Source organism: Gasterosteus aculeatus, chromosome 7, assembly GCF_964276395.1.
Source record: "Gasterosteus aculeatus chromosome 7, fGasAcu3.hap1.1, whole genome shotgun sequence".
Taxonomy (NCBI): Eukaryota; Metazoa; Chordata; class Actinopteri; order Perciformes; family Gasterosteidae; genus Gasterosteus; species Gasterosteus aculeatus.
Genome location: NC_135694.1, coordinates 12,961,932 through 12,982,732, shown reverse-complemented (window position 1 = coordinate 12,982,732; position 20,801 = coordinate 12,961,932). Strand labels below are relative to the sequence as shown.

The following is a 20,801-nucleotide window of genomic DNA, read 5'->3' as shown; positions in this document are numbered from 1 at the left end:
GTGAAAACATCTGGTGGCAACCGACAGGGGCGGGGGGTGGTGGAGGGTCATATTTACGGATTTATTCCGACAAAAGCTCTTCAATCTGATCCATTCGCAGAAGCATAAACTAGGCTTAATGCTGCGTTCACACCAAAAGCAAAGCTAATTATTCGCGCGAGTAGATCCAATGCAAAGTCAATGCACAGACAAGACTGGTTGCGGAAGAAGCAAATTTTCAAAGGACAGCGTGGAGGACGCCAAATAAGCGACGCGGAGGATGCAAAAAAAAAAAAGATCGAAGCAAATGAATTGCTTTTTCGCCAACTTTTGACGAAAAAGTAACAAAGATAAGCCACGCCCCTTTTCAAGAGCGAATGATGCGAGACGCGTGTGATGGCGAATTAACTACAACTACATTAGCTAGTACATAGTGGTTTTTGTGGTTGAATGATATGTCAACCACAACATCCAAAGTCGCTTTGGATAAAAGCGTCAGCTAAATGACATGTAATGTAAGGTAGTCCTAAAGCGCTTTCAGTGGTTGAAAGAACAATGCTACTAGTACAGTCTGTTTGTAAGCTTCTAGCTTTGACCGATAAGTGAACAGCCGTATATTTCATTTCTGGACACATTTGTGATATATTTTAGATATTTTCTAAATCTTTTAATACTTGATTTGTGTTGAGCATTTTCAAATAGATAAGTGGAGATTGTAACCAAGACAAGAATGTTTTGAATGGTTTAAAGCATTATTATATTTGTTTGTGTACTGAATTGTCCAGTTGTAACTTGGTTCTACCTCGGTTTGGCTCCGCAGGAACTAGGAAGTGATTTTATCACGTATAATTTATCTTCTAAATTATTAGTAGCAGCCAAATATTGTTAGTTGAGTTAGTTGATGTTTTATTACATTTAAAAGTCCTGCTTTAAGTGCTTATTTACTTGGTGTGAGGACCAGATACGGACCTTCAGCTACGCTAAAGCTACGTAGCAGCAGGATGCCTCCCTTCTTCACAGGCAACTACTACAAACTCCTGCAGAAGATTACAGTCTTGGAAACAAAATTCCACCGACTGAAAGTGAACATGGATGAAAGTGAATGGGCGGTGTGGGAACAATACCACTTGGACTCAAAACAGACTGAAAGTAAATGTGAACGTAAAAGACCGCAGTAAAAGTGGGCCTTTGGAACAACAATTTAGGTTCGTTGGGGACTATGCTATTAAAAATGGCGGAACGATATGCGGCATGAATACCCAAATACTGCTTTCCGAAATATATGGTCTCTAACATGAGAGAGAAGATGGACATCGTGGCACACCATCCTATGGTGAAAAACATCATAGTGCATACAAGAATCTGTGTTAAGAGTCTGAAGTTGTGAAGTCTTTTTTGATCTGTTAAACTCAGTCAGCTCTGACAATGCAGTGGCCCTCTCCCACCAGGAGGAGATTAAAGATTCAGCACGAGATCCGTGCCGCCACCTGAGTGTTTGAGTGACGGAAGGAGAGAATTAGTTGGGTGTCATCGGCATAGCGGTGGTAGGAGAAGCCATGCAAGCGAATGACAGAGCCGAGAGAGTTTGTGTAGAGCGAGAAGAGGAGGCGACTGAGGACGGAACCCTGAGGAACTCCAGTAGTAAGAGGACAAGGTTCCGACACAGATCCTCTCCAGGTCAACCGGTAGGTGCAGCCGTCAAGGTAGGATGAGCCAGGAGAACTAATGAGAAGGTTCCCTTATTGGTAGAACTGGGATTCGGAATTAGCAGGTGGATTGGAGGACAACATGCTTACCATCCAGTATTCCACAGCATAGAGGAAAATTCTAAACTGCACAGCAATTGACCTCCAGTCCTCTGTGGTGGGCACAGCCATGAACTCCTCCACAAGGCAGTCCCAAATAGCTGTGGCAACATCTGGGACAATACTGGAGACAGTGGAGGCCCCAACACGGAAGCTGTTGGCAATCGTCCTGAATGAGTCCGCAGCACAGAAAAACATTACATCAGAGGCAGGCAGTCGAAGACCTCTGATGTAATGAGAACACTGCAGGGGGGTCGCAAAATTTTTGGTTAATTAGACAATTTATTTTTCCACAAATTTAAAAGTGTACAGAATCAAAATTGTATTTATTGTCTTTAAATACACATTCACATGAATCCAACATATTGTAACGAATGGATAAATTGATGGAGAAGTCGTTATCTTTCAGTCTGCAAAACACATTTTCAGCTACCCACAGAGCTCCTGTGGGCACCGGTTCATTCACAGCACCTTTCATGCAAATACGACCGCACAGGCACTAGCCAGATCGCGTTTATGCTCACGTCTAAAGAGAGTGAAGCTCAAAAATAAAAGATGGCGGACCAAACTCTGTAGAATAGGGGGTCCCTGCTCCATCGCACCACCAGTTTGGGGGACCTTGGCCTGAAAAACGTTGAAGACTCCTGCATTACATTTATAGTTACATACAAAGCCTCATTAATGTCAGGCTTTCATGAATTCATTTTATTAAACTGCGACTCACCGAGACAGGTGCTCCACAGCTGAAATGGTACGCCTGTAGTTGTCCAGGTGAGAAATCCGGGCCCAGACCCTGGACTGGAGTTGGTGAAATTCATTGAACTGTCTGCGCCTACGGATGATATTGTGGAGCCAAACACGACGGCGTTTGGTGGTCCGACGCCAGTTCTTCCATAATGGGTACAGGATCACTATGTCTTGCATGGTTGATGGAGGAAAAGAGGAAAGAAAAATGGCAGAACGTTAAACTATTGAGGATGATAAACCACGCCTCTGTTACGTTTAGCACGAATATGCGATGCACGCAAACTGACCAGAAATAATCCCCGAGAGGCGACGGGGGGCGGGGGGGGGGGTGTTCCAGGGTGCATCACCACAGGCAGCTTCTTCACTTACTGTCCGGAGGGCTTTCATCCGGACCCTCTCCACGGGTGCTTGCAGGGTGTGTTACTGCCTCCCTTTCCTTCTGTAATTGCAGGGTGTAAAATACTGGACAGGACTCTGCTTACCTTCTCTCACGTGGCCCGGTGGGGACTGAAGATAATCCAGTGTTAAGCACTGCCTCTAGCGGTCATCCAGGCTGTTTTTACTGTTCCACGTATCTAGATCTGTATGTCCGCTGAGTCCCTCAGCTCTTTTAAAACCAGATTAAATACTTTTCCGTTTGCAGCTGCCTTTAATTGACCATTTTGGTGATCTTAAACTACTAATTTCATTCATTTTATGTTTTTAATGACAGTTTTATGTTTCAGGGGTCACATGCCCAGGGGCGTGGACACTAACTTTTCACGCCTTTACTGAACTGTATAAATACATTGTTCTAGGAATTTGTTGATGGAAGCAAGATACAGTCACTATAGGGTAATGAATGGGCTGCTCTGTGGCCTGTTGATTGCAGAAACCAGCGGCTCCTCAGTTGAGATGTTCTTCTGAGCACAACACCTTTTCTTTTATTAAAGAATGTGCAATTGAAGTATTTTATTTTGTGCACTAATATATCTATGTTTTGAAGAAATTATATTTTACTTTATCAATAAGGGAGGGGTCGGTGAATGCCCTGATGAAGCTTGCAGAGTTCAGTAGCTCTATTAAGGTGAAGAACCACTGCTCTAATTGAATGAGCCCGAGAAGGAGGCTGGACCAAGGACAGAGGAGGCTAAGGTTCAAGAAAATGCCAGTGCTTGTCACAGATTGTATATGAGAAGTGGACGTAGTCATTGTGACATCACCCACGAAGCACGGAGTTCAGCTAATTGACGACGTGTTCACCGTCGTCATATTGGATTAAGGCCGTTGCATGTTTTTTTTTTTGTTGTATATTAAAGGTCATATGCATTGAGCGTATTGTAAATTTCTTATGTTGTTCATTCTGTGCACATCTATCACACTGTCCTTCCTGATTTTTTAAATTAAATCTATTAGGATAACTTCTACTGAATCCCATTGAATAAGACCTGTTTAAGTGGGATTCAACACATTCTGTGAATGAGAAAATAAATTGTATAAAATATTTCACTAAATTTGAATTGACTTTTTTTTCAATTTTATTTTGAATTACATTTCATTGCTTTTACCGTTTGCAGTGCCAAATAAAAATGTTTAGGAATGGAAATAATGAAGCCTGAAGATATCTTCGAAGGAATTAAGCCTTCTAATCTTCATATAAATATGTTGAGATGTATGTGTATGGAAGCCCAAATAAGTAACAGGTAAGTTAGAAAGAAAATAGATGATCCATTATCATAGTCCCAGTTGTTTCCTCTAGTTGGTTTACAATTTAATAACAATCATGGCAAAACCCTTTTTTACAGGGTCAGATCAATCTCAATATTGATAAATGTACACACAATTTTCTGTAGGTGTGTGCGAATGTGAGTGGAGTGTCAATGCTTTTGTGTCTCTCCAGTCCAGGGTGTCCACCGTCTCTTGCCCGATGTCGGTTGGGATTGTGCAGCTTTGAGGATGGATTGAGGGACAAAATAGTATATATAGACACACTTTTTTAAAATACAGTATAATATGTATACAGTATAACAAATACAGTATACACATATATATATATATAGTATTTGAAATGTTTTGCAAAAATTTAGTAGATTATTGTTACATTTACACAAAATGTAGGACAATATACCAACCCACCAGCCTCGTCGAGAGACCAAACGTGGGGCAGACTAGTCTTCTCACTAAGGAATGCGAGCAGTGTCGTAGGAGGTTGCACTTAGGCCAGTGGTTTGCTTATAGCCTCAGCATAATCTTTTTGCATTCACACTACAAAAATCATAAAATTGGGTTTTGTAAATGAATTTGTTTGCACCAGATCTTCTGCAAAAAACACTATGGTGGGTCGGTTGTTTCTGGGGTTGGTGTAAAAGATTACAGGTTGTCAAAGAAACGACTCAAAGAGCTGCTTCAGCAAACGGATCCAGAACAACTGGAATGCCGGTTAACCTGTTCATGCACTGTGCTTAGCAATAGTCTTACTAAGCTTATTTCTAATAAATTAATTTAAAACAAATATTTTGTGTGCATCAGAAACATGTTTTTCAGTCTTAATTTTAACACGTGGATTGTAATTATTTATTTTGTAATTTGGAACATAATTGTGGAGAGTCATTCATATACTGTATAAATCACAAAAGGCATTAATATTGATGTAACACACATTTTTTTCACATGCTTTTAAATCATAGGCAGGAGAGGAAAAAAAATGTTATTGCAGTGCTTCAGTTTGAAATACTTTTAGTGTTTAAATAGAATAAATGACAACAAAATATATTTATATATATAAGCAGTTCCAAAAAGTTCCCTTTGAACCATATGGGAACATTGTCTGGATTTGCAGTTTAAATGTACCGAGGTTTAGTCCTTCCTCCTGAAACAACACAGTGGCTCGTGGCTGGGATGTTGTAAACATTGTTGAAATTGTTCAAGTTTTTATTGAACACACAAAGCGATGACCTATACTCCTCTTGCAGTCCCTGACTTGCCACTTTGCCCTTCTCCACACCTGGACACACCTTTTGTTTCCCTTCATTTTGGAACGGGAGGGTGTCTTTCTCCAGTTAGTGTAGCTGACTGGCTCACCACCCGCCCATTCCCAGCGTCCTCTGCCATCCCTGTCATTAAGGCCTTCAACGGTAAGAGAAAAAAACCTATCCATTAGAGTGAAGTTGTAGAACCATGGGGAAAAAACTTTTGATGAAAAAATAAAACTGAATGGTGTTGCAAGAACGGGCTCGAAGATACCCACCTATCCAAAATGGTTTTCTTCCGCTGAAGTCCCAAAGCCAATCCATTTTGACATTAGAGAGAACGCTTACCAATGTGCCTTTGTATCTGAAATCAATTGATAGTGGATATAATTCAGATCATATAGCTGTAATGTATGACAGACATCTAATCAAAAACATGCCTTGTGCCTTAATTTGTCTGTTTTGTTTTATTATTCTGACAAAGACAATATACAAGCTCTGTGTTAAACTTTACCTCTCTCTGCAGACCCTATTAGCTGTGCTCCATGCAACCTTTTGCTCGGTGCTGAGGTAGTGACAGTAGCCATCGTGAAAGGTCCATCCCGGAGGACACATCTGAGCACTCACTATCTATGATCCAGGAGGAAATGGGCAGACATTGTAGCTAAATGTGAATATTTATTTCAGAGGTCAATGTTTTGTTTCAAGCAAATGTATTTTTTACAAATCTTTGACATGGAGATACCCAAGGTTCCGTCCTGGATCTACTACTTTTTTGCTCATTGCATTATAAAATATACACACATCATTCAAAAAGGACAGCATTGACTGTCATCACTAAGCAGATGCTATTCTGGTGATCCCTGACGACATTTCTTCCTGAAATACAACTCTTGTATTTCAGAAATTAATTTTTCTCCAACTAAAAAAAAAGTCAGGAACGTCCAAAACCATTACTTTTCTGGAAATGATTTTAAAAAAGGCCTGTGATTTTTAACACAGTTTAGATTTAGGGTCCAATGGTGTTGCAAAATCACAAGTTCTTTGTAATACAAAACTGAATATTTGTAAAAACTAAAGGTTTCACCAGACAGCAACGATAAGTAAAACAGCATTATACTATTAATGTAATGGAAAATATTGCAACGGTAGAAGACTTCTTTCTACCAAATGTGCAAAGAAGCTAGTGCTTATATACCTCATCAGTTGGGGCCCAGGGCTTCCAGGAGACACCGTCGCAGTGAAATAGCTGATTGGTGGTCTGGTGGAAATGCAGGAGTCCCATCAGTTGTGGTACACAGGGCTTTGGTATGGAAGCTTTAGCCTATGAGGCAGGAACATTCATAAGAAAATGTATTTAGTGTTGCTTTAACTGAAATGCAATTTTTTTTCACAATGATATACCCTAAAACACTGAAAAGACACTTAGTTTCCATTTGACAATATATTGGACCATATTTTACTAAATGAACATCATGCTGTATTTAAGAACACTTAAAACCGGAGATTGAGACCATAAACTCATATTTACTGAGGGAATAAATCAACAGAGTAGAGTCGTTGTCTCATAGAGTATCACTTATTTTTGCAACCAGAGTTGCTCCCTGATGGCCATTAGAAAGAAAGCACTTTTACGTCTAGGTGGTCCTGGTCACATAGTTGGAGATTCCGGAAAAACTCATTGCTGATTTAACCCGAGACAATTATTTTCAGGGAACATTTGTACTCACATGTCCTTTAGCCAGTGCTGTTTTTTCTGGTTTTGAGATCTTTCTGTGATGCCCTGACTTTGACTCGGTAAGCACAGCTGGCACCGGCTGTTGTGCTCCCCTGCTAACCACATGGATGTTTGCCTTTCTTTCCTTCCTCAACGGAGATGTGTTGTCCTCTACTTGCATTTGCATGATGCCATGATACTGTAATTAAAAATACACCACAAATGAAGACTCTTTTCACTTCATGGTCAGGTCAGTTATTACAGCTGCTCCTGCTTACCGTGTAAACAATATCTGTACCATTGTGAAAAACTGATGAAGGTGCAATCTGAAACGAATGAAACGATAACAATTTATACATAGTTTTAAGCTTCCACAATATAATAAGAAAGAAGAGGTACTTACAGACTTTGGGTTTCCCATAAGTTTAAGTTTATTTTTTGGGACATGTGCTCCAAGCCTGGAGTCTCCCCGGCTCCAGATCACGGATTCTGTGCCGAGGGGCAGCTTCTCTAGCTGAATGGATCCATGTTGTATGTTGTATGTGTCTGATGAAACCTCTTTTGCCTGATCTTGGTTCAGCTTAGTCTGTCCTGTGGTGTGTAACAGAACTATACATTTTGGGTTTTAATCAGAATAACAGGAACCCTCCATATAGTCCATTTATATTGAGTGCCTAACAATACATATATTTTGGGCCAGTTGCCATGTCAAAAATGAATAATGTGAAGTGATTGCAGCCTTACAAAATATCTTATAAGATGTCAAAAATCGGCGGGACCATTTATACCACTTCCTGAGTCCCTGATGATGACCGGAGCCTTGTCGATGCTGCCGATCACTGTGCTTTCAGGGGAGGCCAGCAGCACTTCAAACTTCTCCACAGCCTCCTCAAGCTGATCCTGAATTATCTGGATTTGCCAGCTGCGCTTTGACACTCCTACAAAGACACAACATCACAACCTCTCACAAGAGCTTGTGCAGTGCTCATGTATTCATGTATGCCTGTCGGTTTTGTACCTTTTGATTTTGCAGTACACCATAAATAATGCTATACTTTGATGACATGGTAGTGAGAGATCATGGACGTTGTAGTGTACAGTACACAGATGTTGACACAGATGTTGTAATAACCCTGCCAACCTAACTCGCATGTTTTGCTCATTCCCCGCTCTGGTATCTTACTGGTGTATGATCTTTAAAACCCTTTCTGAGGCTCTTAATAGTGATCAACCCTCATACACGGTGTCACCGATATTCAACACTTTACATAATTACATAAAACCATAATGACGTTATTATCCTTCTGGCTTGTAGAACAATACTCTTGTGTCCGAATAGACAAATTCACCGAAGGCATAGCGACCTGATGCAATTCATACAATTAGAGAAATTACTCACTTACTTACTCACTCCAGGAGGGAACCAACAACATACTTAGGGAAACTTAAAACTATACCTGATAGACCCCGAGCAGTATTTGATGTTGTAGACCCTTAATCACGAGGCATACAATAGACATAAGTTGTTATGTTCTTTGGTTAATTTATAAATTTGACTCTCCGTCTGTTGGGTAGGAATAATTTGGGAGCTCTGGTTTCTATCTATTGGCCAATCCTATTCCCATTTGATTTTTCGGTATACTGTACTGTGTTTGTATGATGTGTTGACTCTATACATCTGCATGTTTATGTTACATACTGATGTATGTGTTAATCTATGTACACAATGATGTCTGGCACGGTGTAATGAGGTGACCCCTTTTTTCTGTTCTTCTAGGTGGGTGTACCAGTGCTTTGTGGTTTATTTGTAGATATTTAAACATAAGCTGAAAAAGAATGGAAATTTTTGTACGTTAGTACATTATTATTAAAAATACAGTCTTCCTGCCAAGAATTCCCCTGATGACATAAAGAGTAATAATCTCAGATTTGAAAAAGCTTCTCCAAAGTCACAGAAAGCTTCTCCAGGAGGCATAAAACATTCTTTGTAGTCAGTGAAATTAAAAAACATTCATCAATGAAGACATACTGTACCTGGACCAAACTGAATAAGGGAAGAATGGCTAATGAGGAAGTCTTTTCCAGCTGATGCAGTCCCTTCCTTCACCTATGATAAAGAATAGCAAAAACAGGTCTGAAAATCTTTAAGAAAAAGGTCCAGCATCAGATGACTGATGAGTATGATGCTTGTTTAAAGGGAGTTGGAGCAGTTAATAAAAACTAATCACTAGCAGACCTTGATAGTGACATATGAAGACTCTGCCAGGTTTCCTCTTCGGATGATGTCAAGTGAGAAGGCTCCCTGCTCTTCACACACAGAGTACTCAGGCTGCGACAGCTCCACGCTGGACCAGCTGAACTCAAGACTGCAAAAGTGTGGTCAAGCACAGTGAAGACTAAATCGTGATTCAAAAGGTTTCATAGAAATCAGTGTTTTTCTTACAGGTGAGAAGGCCCTGTGTTGCCTAGAGGGTCCGACACTGTGAACTCCAGGCTGTCTGAGAGAGACTTCCTGTCTGAGTTGATGATGTAGGCGATAGTTCTCCTGTCCAGCTCTATCTGAGTGAAGCGCTGTGATACAAAACCACCTGCAAGAGAAAACACAAGCTTATTTTTTGCATTCTAAGCTGTGATTTAGATAGAAGATTTAGATATATTTCCAAACCTGTAGTCATGTGTTCTAGGTAACCAAAGTAGGGCTGTCGAACAATGCAGAATATCAGCTCCTCTTCTTTGCTATCGCTGTCTTGGGCCTTTAGCTCTCGAGATGAAACCAAGATACCGTGTCGACCGTCTCCGAGAGGCTCTGCTTGCCAAAGAGGAAGCAGCTTCACAACCTCTGGACATGACCTATCCAAAGGCTTGATCTGAAAAACATATATGGTTGTTTGTAAATGAAGCGGAGATTGATTTACAATATGAACATGAATATCATTGAAAAATGGAAATACGTGCTAGAGCCCATATGACAAAAACAAATGTTACTATTTCTCATAGCAAATTGATTCGTAGCACAAAGATACATTAGAGCACAGAGAGCCACACGGAACGAAGTTGTGATACCTTAAAGAACCTTACATTTATTTCCTTGATACAATACAATTACAATAAATCTTAAAGAGTTGGAACTCCTTTTTAATCAGATTTAGTAGGTAACAGTTCTGTATGGAGTTTCAGTGTCAAAGCATTCAATAGTCAAACATAAAAAAACATATTGAAGATGAAGTCCTGATTGGGAGAATATAGGAGATTTTCATTTTGCTTTTAGTCATACTGTGTAGTAAGTAACAGTATGCTCCTATGTTGAGTGGAAATGAGGTTTAAAACATTATACACTTATATTTGCTTTTAAGTTGGGTTTTTTAGAGTAATTAAAAAGCCACGGACAAATAGACAATGAATAGAGGTATCTTTTCAAAGGGGCTTACTAGAGGAATGGTTGGGACCACAAACTAAGATTTAGTTTGAGTGTTATTTCTGTTTGTTCACACGCTGTAGGAACAGCCCGCATGAGCAATTATTACTATTACCTAAGGACACCTGCTTATTATTATTAAGCACATTACTATTACTCTCTTCATAAACCAACGTTACTTTGTGCTTTCCCGACTCCCAGGTTTCTGTGGATGGTGGTTATGTCTTACGGTGGTTACATCTGATTCTGTACACATGATATTCTGTTCATCGCGGGAGAGGGATCCTCCTCTGCCGTTCTTCCAAAGGTTTATTCAGGGAGTTTTTCCTGTGCCAATGTGAGGGTTTTGGGACAGAGAATGTTGCATGTGTACAGACTGTAAAGGCAAATTCGTAATTAATTCTATGGGCTATACAAAATAAAATCAATTGAATTGAACATGCTATCATCCACAAGTGAAACAGCACGGCTATTTGGCCGGTATGACCAGTAGCATTATAGCTTATGACCATATTTGGTGCTTTGCAGAACATTTTTCCATTGGCTCATTGACCTGGGATCCACAGAGAATATATCTCAACCCATGACCAGCTGAGGCTGCTGGAGAACATAATCACCTACTTGGATTGTGAAGAACACCGGTTCTGTGTATAGCTGCCCGTCCAGCAGCATACCCCGTTTGGTGCTGTCAGCAGCGGTAAAGGCGAATCGGTCAATCTGCGACGCCCCTCCATCATGTTCATAAGTTACCTCCAGTTTGTCTATGTGTCGCTGGGTAAAGTTGGAGCCAACAGTTAGTCTGCTACCGTCTAAAAGCAGCCTGCCATACTGTGGAGGCTGAAGGAGGACAAAGGTCAGGGCGCTGGGTGGAGTGTCGGGGTCAGACATGACGAGGCAGTCAGGACCCAGAACCATGGAGGAGCCTTGTGGAACTGAGAGGCCTGTGTTTGAGGAGAGAGATGGCAGGATGCGGTCCACCATTTCAACTGCGATCTCAAAGCTTCCGTTTCGACTGTTTTTACCATTACTCACAACAAACCTGGCAAAACATAAAACAGATTATATGTTAGGATTCTGAACTGATCCCTTAATTAATCAATTATGAATGAAATGATGTTTACTGTACAGTTAGTATTCCAAAACCAATGTGCTCACAGCAGGTGTACTGATTAAAAGACGAAGAGATTGAGCTAGACCAACAGACACATCTTTTCTATAACAATTTTTAAAATGTTACGGTTTGGCCATTGGCCATACAATGACGACTTGAGAAAGGCAGAGCATCTCTTCAGTTCTGCCAAGGAAATGGCTTATTAAGCTAATATTGTCTAAGCATTGTGCCGGGGATGATGGGTTGAGAAAGATTCCTTTGTCAGGGCTATTTGGACTAAATACTATATAGTTGGGTTCCCACCATAGCGTAAAACCAAGGCTGACTTTCGAATGCAGTGTGGTGCAGGACATAAAACCCCCAAAAGGAGTGTGCCTTCACACCTCGGTGTGATTTCTCTCCTGAATCTTCAGCCTCTCCTGAATCTTTTCTTCCGGCCCAAGCAGCTCACCAAGAAGGAAAGCTTCTTCTACCCCCTTGGATACAACTTGCTTGTTACAAGAACACCCACAGCTTTTGTGCCACCAAGAAACTCTCGCCACCAAGAGTTCTCACGATCCCCGCAGCAAAGGACTGAGCGGACATAGCATTGGACGAGACTCGATGAAAGACAGAAAACCCCATTAAGGCACAGTAAGGCTATGTCTAGGCAGAAGTTAGATTAGCATGTGTTGTTATTTTTGTTTTGGTGTTTACTGTATTGTGTAACGAGAGATTGTGTATGTTTATGAACCGCTATCGTGCCTCACTGTTCTGAATAAGATATGCTTTGAGTCCTTCCTTCTTTGATTTCTAATACACTAACACACACACACACACACACACACACACACACACACACACACACACACACACACACACACACACACACACCTGTCCCTCCACACACATATACTGTAGTTACCTAAAGAGAGAGGTTTAACTGTATGAGGAACACACATGGTGTACAAACAGCCTGCTAGCAACACCTCAGCCATGAGCTTTCCCCTGCTTATCTCACAGAGACACACACATTTTTGAAAATGATGTTAATACATAATGTGGAAATAAAATAATTTTGTTAATGTTAATGCTGTGTCATTTAGTTAGCGTTGCAACCCATTCTGAATAGGTATTTCTTTCCCATATTATTCTTACCCATATTGTTCTTAGCCATATTGTGCCATAGAAACTGTGTCATCTGAGGAAATAATGATAGTAATCTATAATCATGACGGCTTACGGACTCACTGAAAGGTTTCTGTGGGTGTGGTGGCTCGCTTGTCGTGTAAGTAAGCCACAAGGTTGGCTGCTATGTCCATCTGACTGAAGGTAGTGATTGCCAGTCCAGGATGCTTGATGTACTCTACGTGTCCGTGAGCCGGAGGCTTAGTAATGACATATAGAAGCTCCTCTGGCGTTTCTGTGCTGTCTGTGGCCAACAGCACGTCCGTTGTGAGAACCACACGGTCTCCGCGGCTGACGTTCGCCGTCTTCACAAACATGGCAATGTTTCCTGGAAATCACAGTGGAGGAAATATTTAGGCTACGTTAAAACTCAAACCTCATACGTATCAGTAGACAGAGAGCAGGGGAATACAGTGTGGCCTTGCAGTCACATCACAAGTCAGTCAAACCTATGAGTAATGAATGAGGAAATTCCTGTACCTTTTTCCACATCTTTGACAGAGATGTAGAAGTGCTGTGGGGGAGATTGATTCTTTCCATCTGACAAGTAGAAGACAAAGAAGTCTTGTGTTTTAGCACTGTGCAGGTGTGTGTTCACATAGCGCAGGAGGTTCATGTCCACCATTTCCTGGGTACAGTTCCTCGCCACTGACAGTGTCCTCCAGTCCAGACCTTCCTGAGACAGGAGCACAAACCCGCTCAGTGTAACTGCTGTGTTAACAGTGACAGCTATTGTTAAACAGCAAATCCCAAACAAATGTGAATTTGGACTGGATTTGAAAAATATTTCCTTAGATGGCTTACATTACAGAAACATCATATAAACGTTGCCAAGATTGGCCAATCCAACTCCTCAATTCAACTGACAAATTTTCTGACAAATGATAAAAAAAACATCAGTTTCTATCAACTCCAGCATATAATACCTGTCCTGCCTTTACCAGTGGTATATTAAGGCGACTGTGGGTGAGTGGGAAGCACGGTCGTCCTCCAATCAGAGGATTAGCAGTTCGATCCCAGGCCCGGCTAACCCGCATGTCAATGTGTCCTTGGGCAAGACACTTAACCCAACATTGCTCCTGTAGCTGTGACTACAGTGTGTGAATGTTCGTTACTGATGGGTAGGTGGCACTGTGTATGGTTGGTAGCTCCTGTCATCATGGTATGAATGGGTGAATGGTGACATGAACACCCCCATTTTCCTGGCTAAATGTCGAATGATGGAGAGTTGAGAACTCAGTAAACTGCACGAAAAGAGTCGCTTGTTCAACATGTTCCACCAGGAATTCTGCCTTGGAGACGATCAAATGTGCGTAGTTTTGTGTTAGAATCTTTTTAATTAAACAACAGTTTCTAAAATACACACATCGTTACTTGTAAAACAAACTTTTAATCCCTAAGCCTTCCTACGCTACTTCTCTACGCATATCATGGAACAACAGTGGCCTTCAAATAACATAAATAACAAAAGTCTCTCTCTGGAGCCAGTGATTTCGTTGTCTGTTCTTGGCTAAAACATGGTGGTGCAACACGACAAACCCAGACCCTATGAACATATTAAAGGGCTCATTTCAAGCTGACAAAGGGAATAAAAAACCTGCTTCAAGTTTATACACTGAGGCAAGCATGTATAAAAGTTAGGGATGTCAACAGATTTTTGTAAAAGGCAAATTAACACACATTTTGAAATGCATTAATCGCGATTAATGAATGTTGTTGTTACAATGTTGTTTTTCTTCTAAAGACAAAATCTTAACTAATGAGTAATCACCTTGGAAAGCATGTATTTTAGACACTGTTATTATTGTTAATGTTATTTTAAACTACACACATTTTGTCATCTTGGAGGCAGAATTCCAGTGAGTGGAACTAGCAACTGTCCTCGTGCATTTTGCTCTCAACTCTCCATCATTTGACGGCTGTGTTTGAAGTGCCAACAAATACCACATTTAGCCGGGACGTTATCCAAACCATTGTCTTTTATGGTCATAGCGATGGTCCTCTGCAGACTGTAGCTGTGTCTCAAAGTTGCTAGGCTGCATCTTTGTAGCCTTCACCGGCCTTCGCGATAGACCTGGGCTGGGTCCTCCAACAACCGCAAAGGCTGAACCAAACCTCCGGGGGGGACTTCCTGCCTGCGTCCAGCTTTACCTCTACTGCTCCCGTTGCCTGGCAACCTTCTGAACTTGACAGTAAAAGCCTTAAAAGCCCCAAAAAATTACATAACAGGTCATTTAGCAGACGCTTTCCTCCAAAACAACTTACATTACACTTTAAACCCATGGCTTTTTCACATTTTTGCCCAGGAAGCAATTAGGGGTTAGGTGTCTTGCTCAAGGTCGCTTCGACATGGAACATGGGGCAGCCTGGAATCGAACCACCAACCTTGTGCTTCCCAGCACACCTTCTCTAACCCCTGCGCCCATGACGACCCGATATAATCTTCAAGATAATCAGAAGATAATCTTATTTCATTTAATTTAAGAAGATATTATTCTCCTCCGTTGCATGATATATTTCAGGCTGTTTTGGTTATTTCAAATTCAAATAAAATCAGTTAAGCCATGTACTTTTAGCTAAAAGTAATAATGCAATATTATGAAAAGATGTGATGTTCTATATCATAACATATATATCGGTAGATATTCCGAGTGAATTATATTACTTAAGTCGCAGCCAAGTCGCAGCGGAAGTGACGTATGGAGTCAACAAATGCGTCCTTAAGGATGCAGTCTAGCGACTTTGAGACACAGCTTATGTGCCGCGTAGGGTAACGTTAGATTTTGAGATGGAAGTAGCCTAGCAGCTAGCGTAGCCTAGCTCTCTCTAGTTCTCCGCTGTATGTTGTGCCTCTATCAATGCAAAAAGCTCTCTCCATCTTCAAACTATCGTCTTGCTCTCCTGTGTCTAACTGACTGCAGCTAGCGACCGTTTCGTTTCCGGGGTTATGTTAACTGCGTTGAATTAGTTTTTATTTTGTCGCATTAATCTCAAGCCACGTTAATCGCATAGATTAACACGTTTATGTTGACAGCTGGAATACAAATACGATATTACATTTCTCCTAATATATGATAAATGGTAAAGGTACGCACTTATATTGCATTCTACCCACAGAAAGTGGTTTTACATGTCATGGTTTCCCCACTCATGCATTGATGACAGGAGCTACCATGCACAATGCGAACTGCTTATCAGTACTTTAACCATTCACACACCAAGATGTATGAGTAATTTGGGGTTGAGTGTTTTGCCATTAACATGGACTGGCAGAGACAGAGATCAAACCACCGGTCCTCTAATTGAAGGAGAGCCCTGGTTTGGCACTGGGCAGCAGTGACCCCCATGATATCCTACATACTGCCTTTACATTGTTATTGACAAAGGAAATAATACCACAATATTTACAGTTTCTCTTTAACATTTGATGACACTGTACAAACCTTTAGCTGAAGTAGTCCTTGGGTGGGTGTACTGTCCAATATGTACATGACGCGTGAAGAAGGAGTGTCACCGTCCTGTGCAAACAGAGCAACGCTGGAAATAAGCCTGCCTTCTCCGCGTTCCACCTCCAGGCCATTGTTCCTGGGGGACAGCGGATGGAGACAACGTTCCTGCTTGAGGAGGCTCCTCACAACAATGATGTGAGAACTTTCCTTAACCGAGAGCTGTAGTGAAGATGTTACCTGATGACGTGAGGCTCTTCATCGTTGACTGGCAGCACTTTAACCATCAATTTTCTTTGGAGTCGGTGCCTGCCATCAGTCACCTGAATGGTGAAACTGTCCTCCTCATTCTCTGAGTCATCGTGCATGTACATCAGATCGATACCTAAACGCAAATGATGATGACAGATATATGAGTATTATTTATCTATATGATGATTTCAACAGGGGGCAAGATGTGGTTTGGACAATTCACCCTCAACTCTTTTGCTTCTGTATTACTTCTCAGTTAACTTTAGAGCAGCGGTTCCCAAACTCAAGAATGCCGTGGCCCACTTTGAAATCTGAAAATCTTTTGCGGCCCATCCAAAGCTTTAATCACAACTCTGATCAAAACATAAACTAGCGATGATTAAATTACCTTAAGAATTGAATTTTGATTCAAAATGTATTAACCGACAATGCATGTTTTGTATACCATTTTCTCCGGAGCTCATGTGCCGTGTTTTCCGCACAATAAGGCGCATAAGATATTGCAGTTTATCAGCGCAAATCACTGTCAAAATTCGAGAGCACAAATCAGGTTGATGCGCGCGCGTAAATCAACCATCCGCCAGCAAAAGTCCGTCTCGCGCGAGCAAAAGTCCGTCTCGAGCGAGGTATTTGCGAGACGTGAACTTCGTTGCTCGAGAGAGGAGAATCTCTGCTCGCGCTCGAAGGAGTTTTCTACGAGCTCGGTGTTGTTCTTTCTGACAGTGAGGGGGCGGAGCCAGTCACTTGGTCTCTACACCTGATTGGTTACAAACCCCGTCTGTGGATTGGCTGGAGCGATGCATTCACACAACTATAGGAGCCCATTTCCGCACTGAAGAAAGGGGATAGAAAGTCGAAATTATGAGATAAAACGTTGTCAAAACACAAACGACACCTTTATGTAACCGTAGTGGACCGTAGATGACAACCAGCTACAACCATCATTTACCATCATTACCGGCACATTAAGACCAATGTGTCCAGCTCGCAAACCGGCTGGTGATTTGCTGGCCGCCGTAGCAGTCAAACGTTTGGCGTCGGGGCGGGTGGATGGGGGGGTGTGGGGAGGTGGAGACGGTGCTTTCAGCGTCCGATCGATACTGCGAGGTGCGTCCGCTCCCGCCGCCCCCCTCGCCATTCATGACTTAAATCTTCGGCTGCTCTCCAGCCACGCCGCCTGCCAAGGGCCCCTTTTAGAATAACTTATTTCCCCGTTAAGATGGTTCAGCTACTGTAAAGAAAACGGCACCGTCTCTCGCTCTTTAATCTCATTAAGTGCTCAGCAAGAACGACAGCTTTGTTTCTCCGACGCGCCCTGAAACAAGCTCCATATCTCACGCGCTTGAGCGCCGCTCAGCATCTCGCCGTCGTAGACTGAGCTTTGGCATGTTTGGCAGAGCGCCTTGCGCGCCGTGTACAACCAGTATGGATCAACCGATTAACCAGTAATCTGTTAATCTGTTCGTTTAAATTGTTTGTGCTTCATCAATTAATGTTTCACATAACTAATGTGCCGCATCATATATATTTTTATATTAATTTCAAACTTTTCAAAATTGAAAATTAAAAACTTTTTATTTATTTATTGTAAATGACCTCTCGCGGCCCACCTGCAGTACCTTCGCGGCCCACACTTTGGGAATCGCTGCTTTAGAGAATATCAGAGATCCAGGCAAAATCTCTCAAGGGTGTGACTTAGCGAAAGTTGCAAAGTTGCAAATGCATCCGTCATCTTCAAAGTACTGGACGTGGACACAAGGACAATGGTAAAAAAAAATGTTGGTTTAAATAAAACCTCTTAATTCTCTCTTAATAATAAAAAGTCTTGTTTTAAACATCTAAAACTCTTCATTATGACCCTGCCTCCAAGTGAGGACAAATCTAGGGATGGAAGTTGTTTGTGCACAACTATGGAATGGCGGCGTGGCCGAACATATCTTTTATTTTGACTTACTACTATTTTGTTACTAAGTTGTATCTCTTTCAACACAATTGGATAGTGCTCTTAAGTCTCATAGGGGTCGTCGTGGCGCAGTGGTTAGAGAAGGTGTGCTGGGAAGCACTTTTGTTTATTACCTGACAGAAGAGGTGGGTGGGTAAATATCATCTTTCTCAAAGTACAATAATGCAGCATTAGCACATGGATGATTAAAACAGAGACTCAGCTAGACAGACCAATATAGAATACCATTCCATGCCAATGAAATGTTCCGTGTTTACAGCACAGCTCGCTCGGAGTGTTCAATGTCGGTACTGTAAAACCTTCAGTTTCAATCACTGAATGAAGCCTGCCATATTTGGGACAAGAATCGTGACATTAAATTGCTTGCACAAAACTTTTGATCAGCACTCAGCAGTTGTTTATTGTTGTCGTTCATTTAAACCGCTTTGCGCAGAGAGCGTGACGGTGCGAGAGAGAGCGAGAGAGAGAGAGAGCGGGTGCGTGTGTGCGAGCGAGAGATCTGCGGTCGTGGCCATTAGTTAATTTATTTATTTTTGTGCAGGTAATATGTTGTTAAATAGGTTTAAACTTAAATAAATTACCTATACAAGTAGTTAGGTCTCCTTGTATTAATTTGTCCTGCTATTGACGTGCCTAATGTGCAACCGAATACATTCGAATATCTGTGTTTTTTTAAAGCAAATATTCGAACGTCCTTTTTTAGCAATTTTGACAGCCCTAACCCACAGCAGATTCATAATCAGTGAACTGGACTGCCCCTTTGTTGTACATGTCAGTCCAATGAGTAGGCAAGGCTTTAGCATTGCCATGTAAGAAGTACCATGTGAGAGATCTGTCATTGTGAAGTCCACCACACGGCTGCCCTCTCGTCTCTTGTTGGCTGACTTTTCACTGCCGTGGATGACGATGCTGCCGTGCTGCGGGCCTTTGACCACACTGAAGAGCAAGCTGTCCATGGGGACATCCAGATCCACCGCATGTAAAACTGAGGAGTCCAGCTGCTTCATTTCTCCTTCTCGCACCTCATCACAGAAGAAAGTCAATGAACATAGGAGCAACATGGTCTAATCAGTAGCGAGATGGACCACAAAAACTTACTGTTATGTTCTGAGCCACAAACTGTGGGATCTCGTCGTTCGTTGGGTTTATGATAATGTAGAAGGGGATATGGGCAGAACTGTGTTTACCGTCTGATACACAGAGCATGAACTGGTCAGCTGTAGGCTCCATCCTCTGGTGTCTGGACTGTACGTAGTTCACATGGCCATCAATTATGTCTTTGTATGAAAAGGAAGCTGCGGAAGGGAAGTATTTTTATACTTATACGTTATAATATTTTTTATAGTATGTACACATACAACATCCTCTGCCCAAAAACCCTCATATCTGTACAAGAAAAAAACCCTGGAGAAAATAGGATGAATTGTTAGGGAGAACGGCAGAGGAGGATTCCTCTAAAAGGATGGACAGAATGCCATAGATGTTATCAGGAATCAGGAATAAGGAAACATGTATTGCCATAATATGTTAGACATACAAGGAATTTAACTTTGCTGCATAACAGCAGACAGTACGACAATGGACGACAAGACAAGACGGGCTAAAATAAAATATAATGCTATGGGTTAGTAATATACGGCTATGGGTTAGTTTAAAAGTAAAGGAAAAAAAATATTGTGGAATGTCAGAGCCAGTTGGGGACCAGGCTCTGTTGATGAGCCCGACTGCCGACGGGAAGAAACTGTTTGTGTGGCGGAAGGTCTTAATGCTGATGGACCTCATCCTCCTGCCAGATAGAAGGGGCACAAACAGATTTGTCCAGGGTGAGAGGGGTTGGCTACGATCTTTTTAGCTCGCTTCAGGGTCCTAGAAGTCCTAGAGAAACGGCAGATTGCAGCCAATCACCCTCTCTGCAGAGCGGATGACACGCTGCAGCCTGCTCTTGTCCTTGGCTGTGGCTGCAACGTACTAGACGGTGATGGAGGAGCAGAGAATGGACTCGATGTAAAAGGTGATGATGAAGAAAGATGATGAAGAGCAGGAAACGGAAGGAATCCACAGTGGTGATGGGGGAGGGTGGGACTCTGTACTTCCTGAAATCCACAATCATCTCCACTGTCTTTAGAGCGTTGAGCTCCAGGTTGTTCTGGCTGCACCACGACACCAGATGGTCAGACTCCTACCTATAGGCGGACTCATCCCCCCCAGAGATCAGCTCAGGTGGTGTCATCCGCGAACTTCAGGAGCTTGA

General features: G+C 41.9%; 1 protein-coding gene across 3 annotated transcripts in view; it reads right to left on the bottom strand.

Moving 5' to 3' along the window:
* Nucleotides 1–5,060: 5,060 nt before the first annotated feature.
* The window catches only part of frem1a (Fras1 related extracellular matrix 1a), a 37,444-nt gene continuing 21,703 nt past the window's right edge, over nt 5,061–20,801 (bottom strand). The window contains exons 19-37 of one of the 3 annotated variants that reach the window (XM_040181739.2): nt 19,649–19,845; nt 19,371–19,572; nt 16,576–16,720; nt 16,333–16,474; nt 13,370–13,565; nt 12,953–13,217; nt 11,233–11,650; nt 9,862–10,063; nt 9,640–9,784; nt 9,433–9,562; nt 9,231–9,303; nt 7,985–8,134; nt 7,600–7,805; nt 7,475–7,522; nt 7,210–7,395; nt 6,678–6,803; nt 5,994–6,109; nt 5,758–5,843; nt 5,061–5,636 (exon numbers count right to left, since the gene is read on the bottom strand). In XM_040181739.2, the coding sequence (XP_040037673.2) occupies nt 5,434–5,636; nt 5,758–5,843; nt 5,994–6,109; nt 6,678–6,803; nt 7,210–7,395; nt 7,475–7,522; nt 7,600–7,805; nt 7,985–8,134; nt 9,231–9,303; nt 9,433–9,562; nt 9,640–9,784; nt 9,862–10,063; nt 11,233–11,650; nt 12,953–13,217; nt 13,370–13,565; nt 16,333–16,474; nt 16,576–16,720; nt 19,371–19,572; nt 19,649–19,845 (3,236 nt within the window). In that variant the 3' untranslated portion in view covers nt 5,061–5,433. Of the gene's footprint in view, nt 5,637–5,757; nt 5,844–5,993; nt 6,110–6,677; nt 6,804–7,209; nt 7,396–7,474; nt 7,523–7,599; nt 7,806–7,984; nt 9,023–9,230; nt 9,304–9,432; nt 9,563–9,639; nt 9,785–9,861; nt 10,064–11,232; nt 11,651–12,952; nt 13,218–13,369; nt 13,566–16,332; nt 16,475–16,575; nt 16,721–19,370; nt 19,573–19,648; nt 19,846–20,801 lie in introns of all 3 variants that reach the window. The other 2 variants (XM_040181740.2, XR_013468192.1) reach the window with 2 other exon arrangements.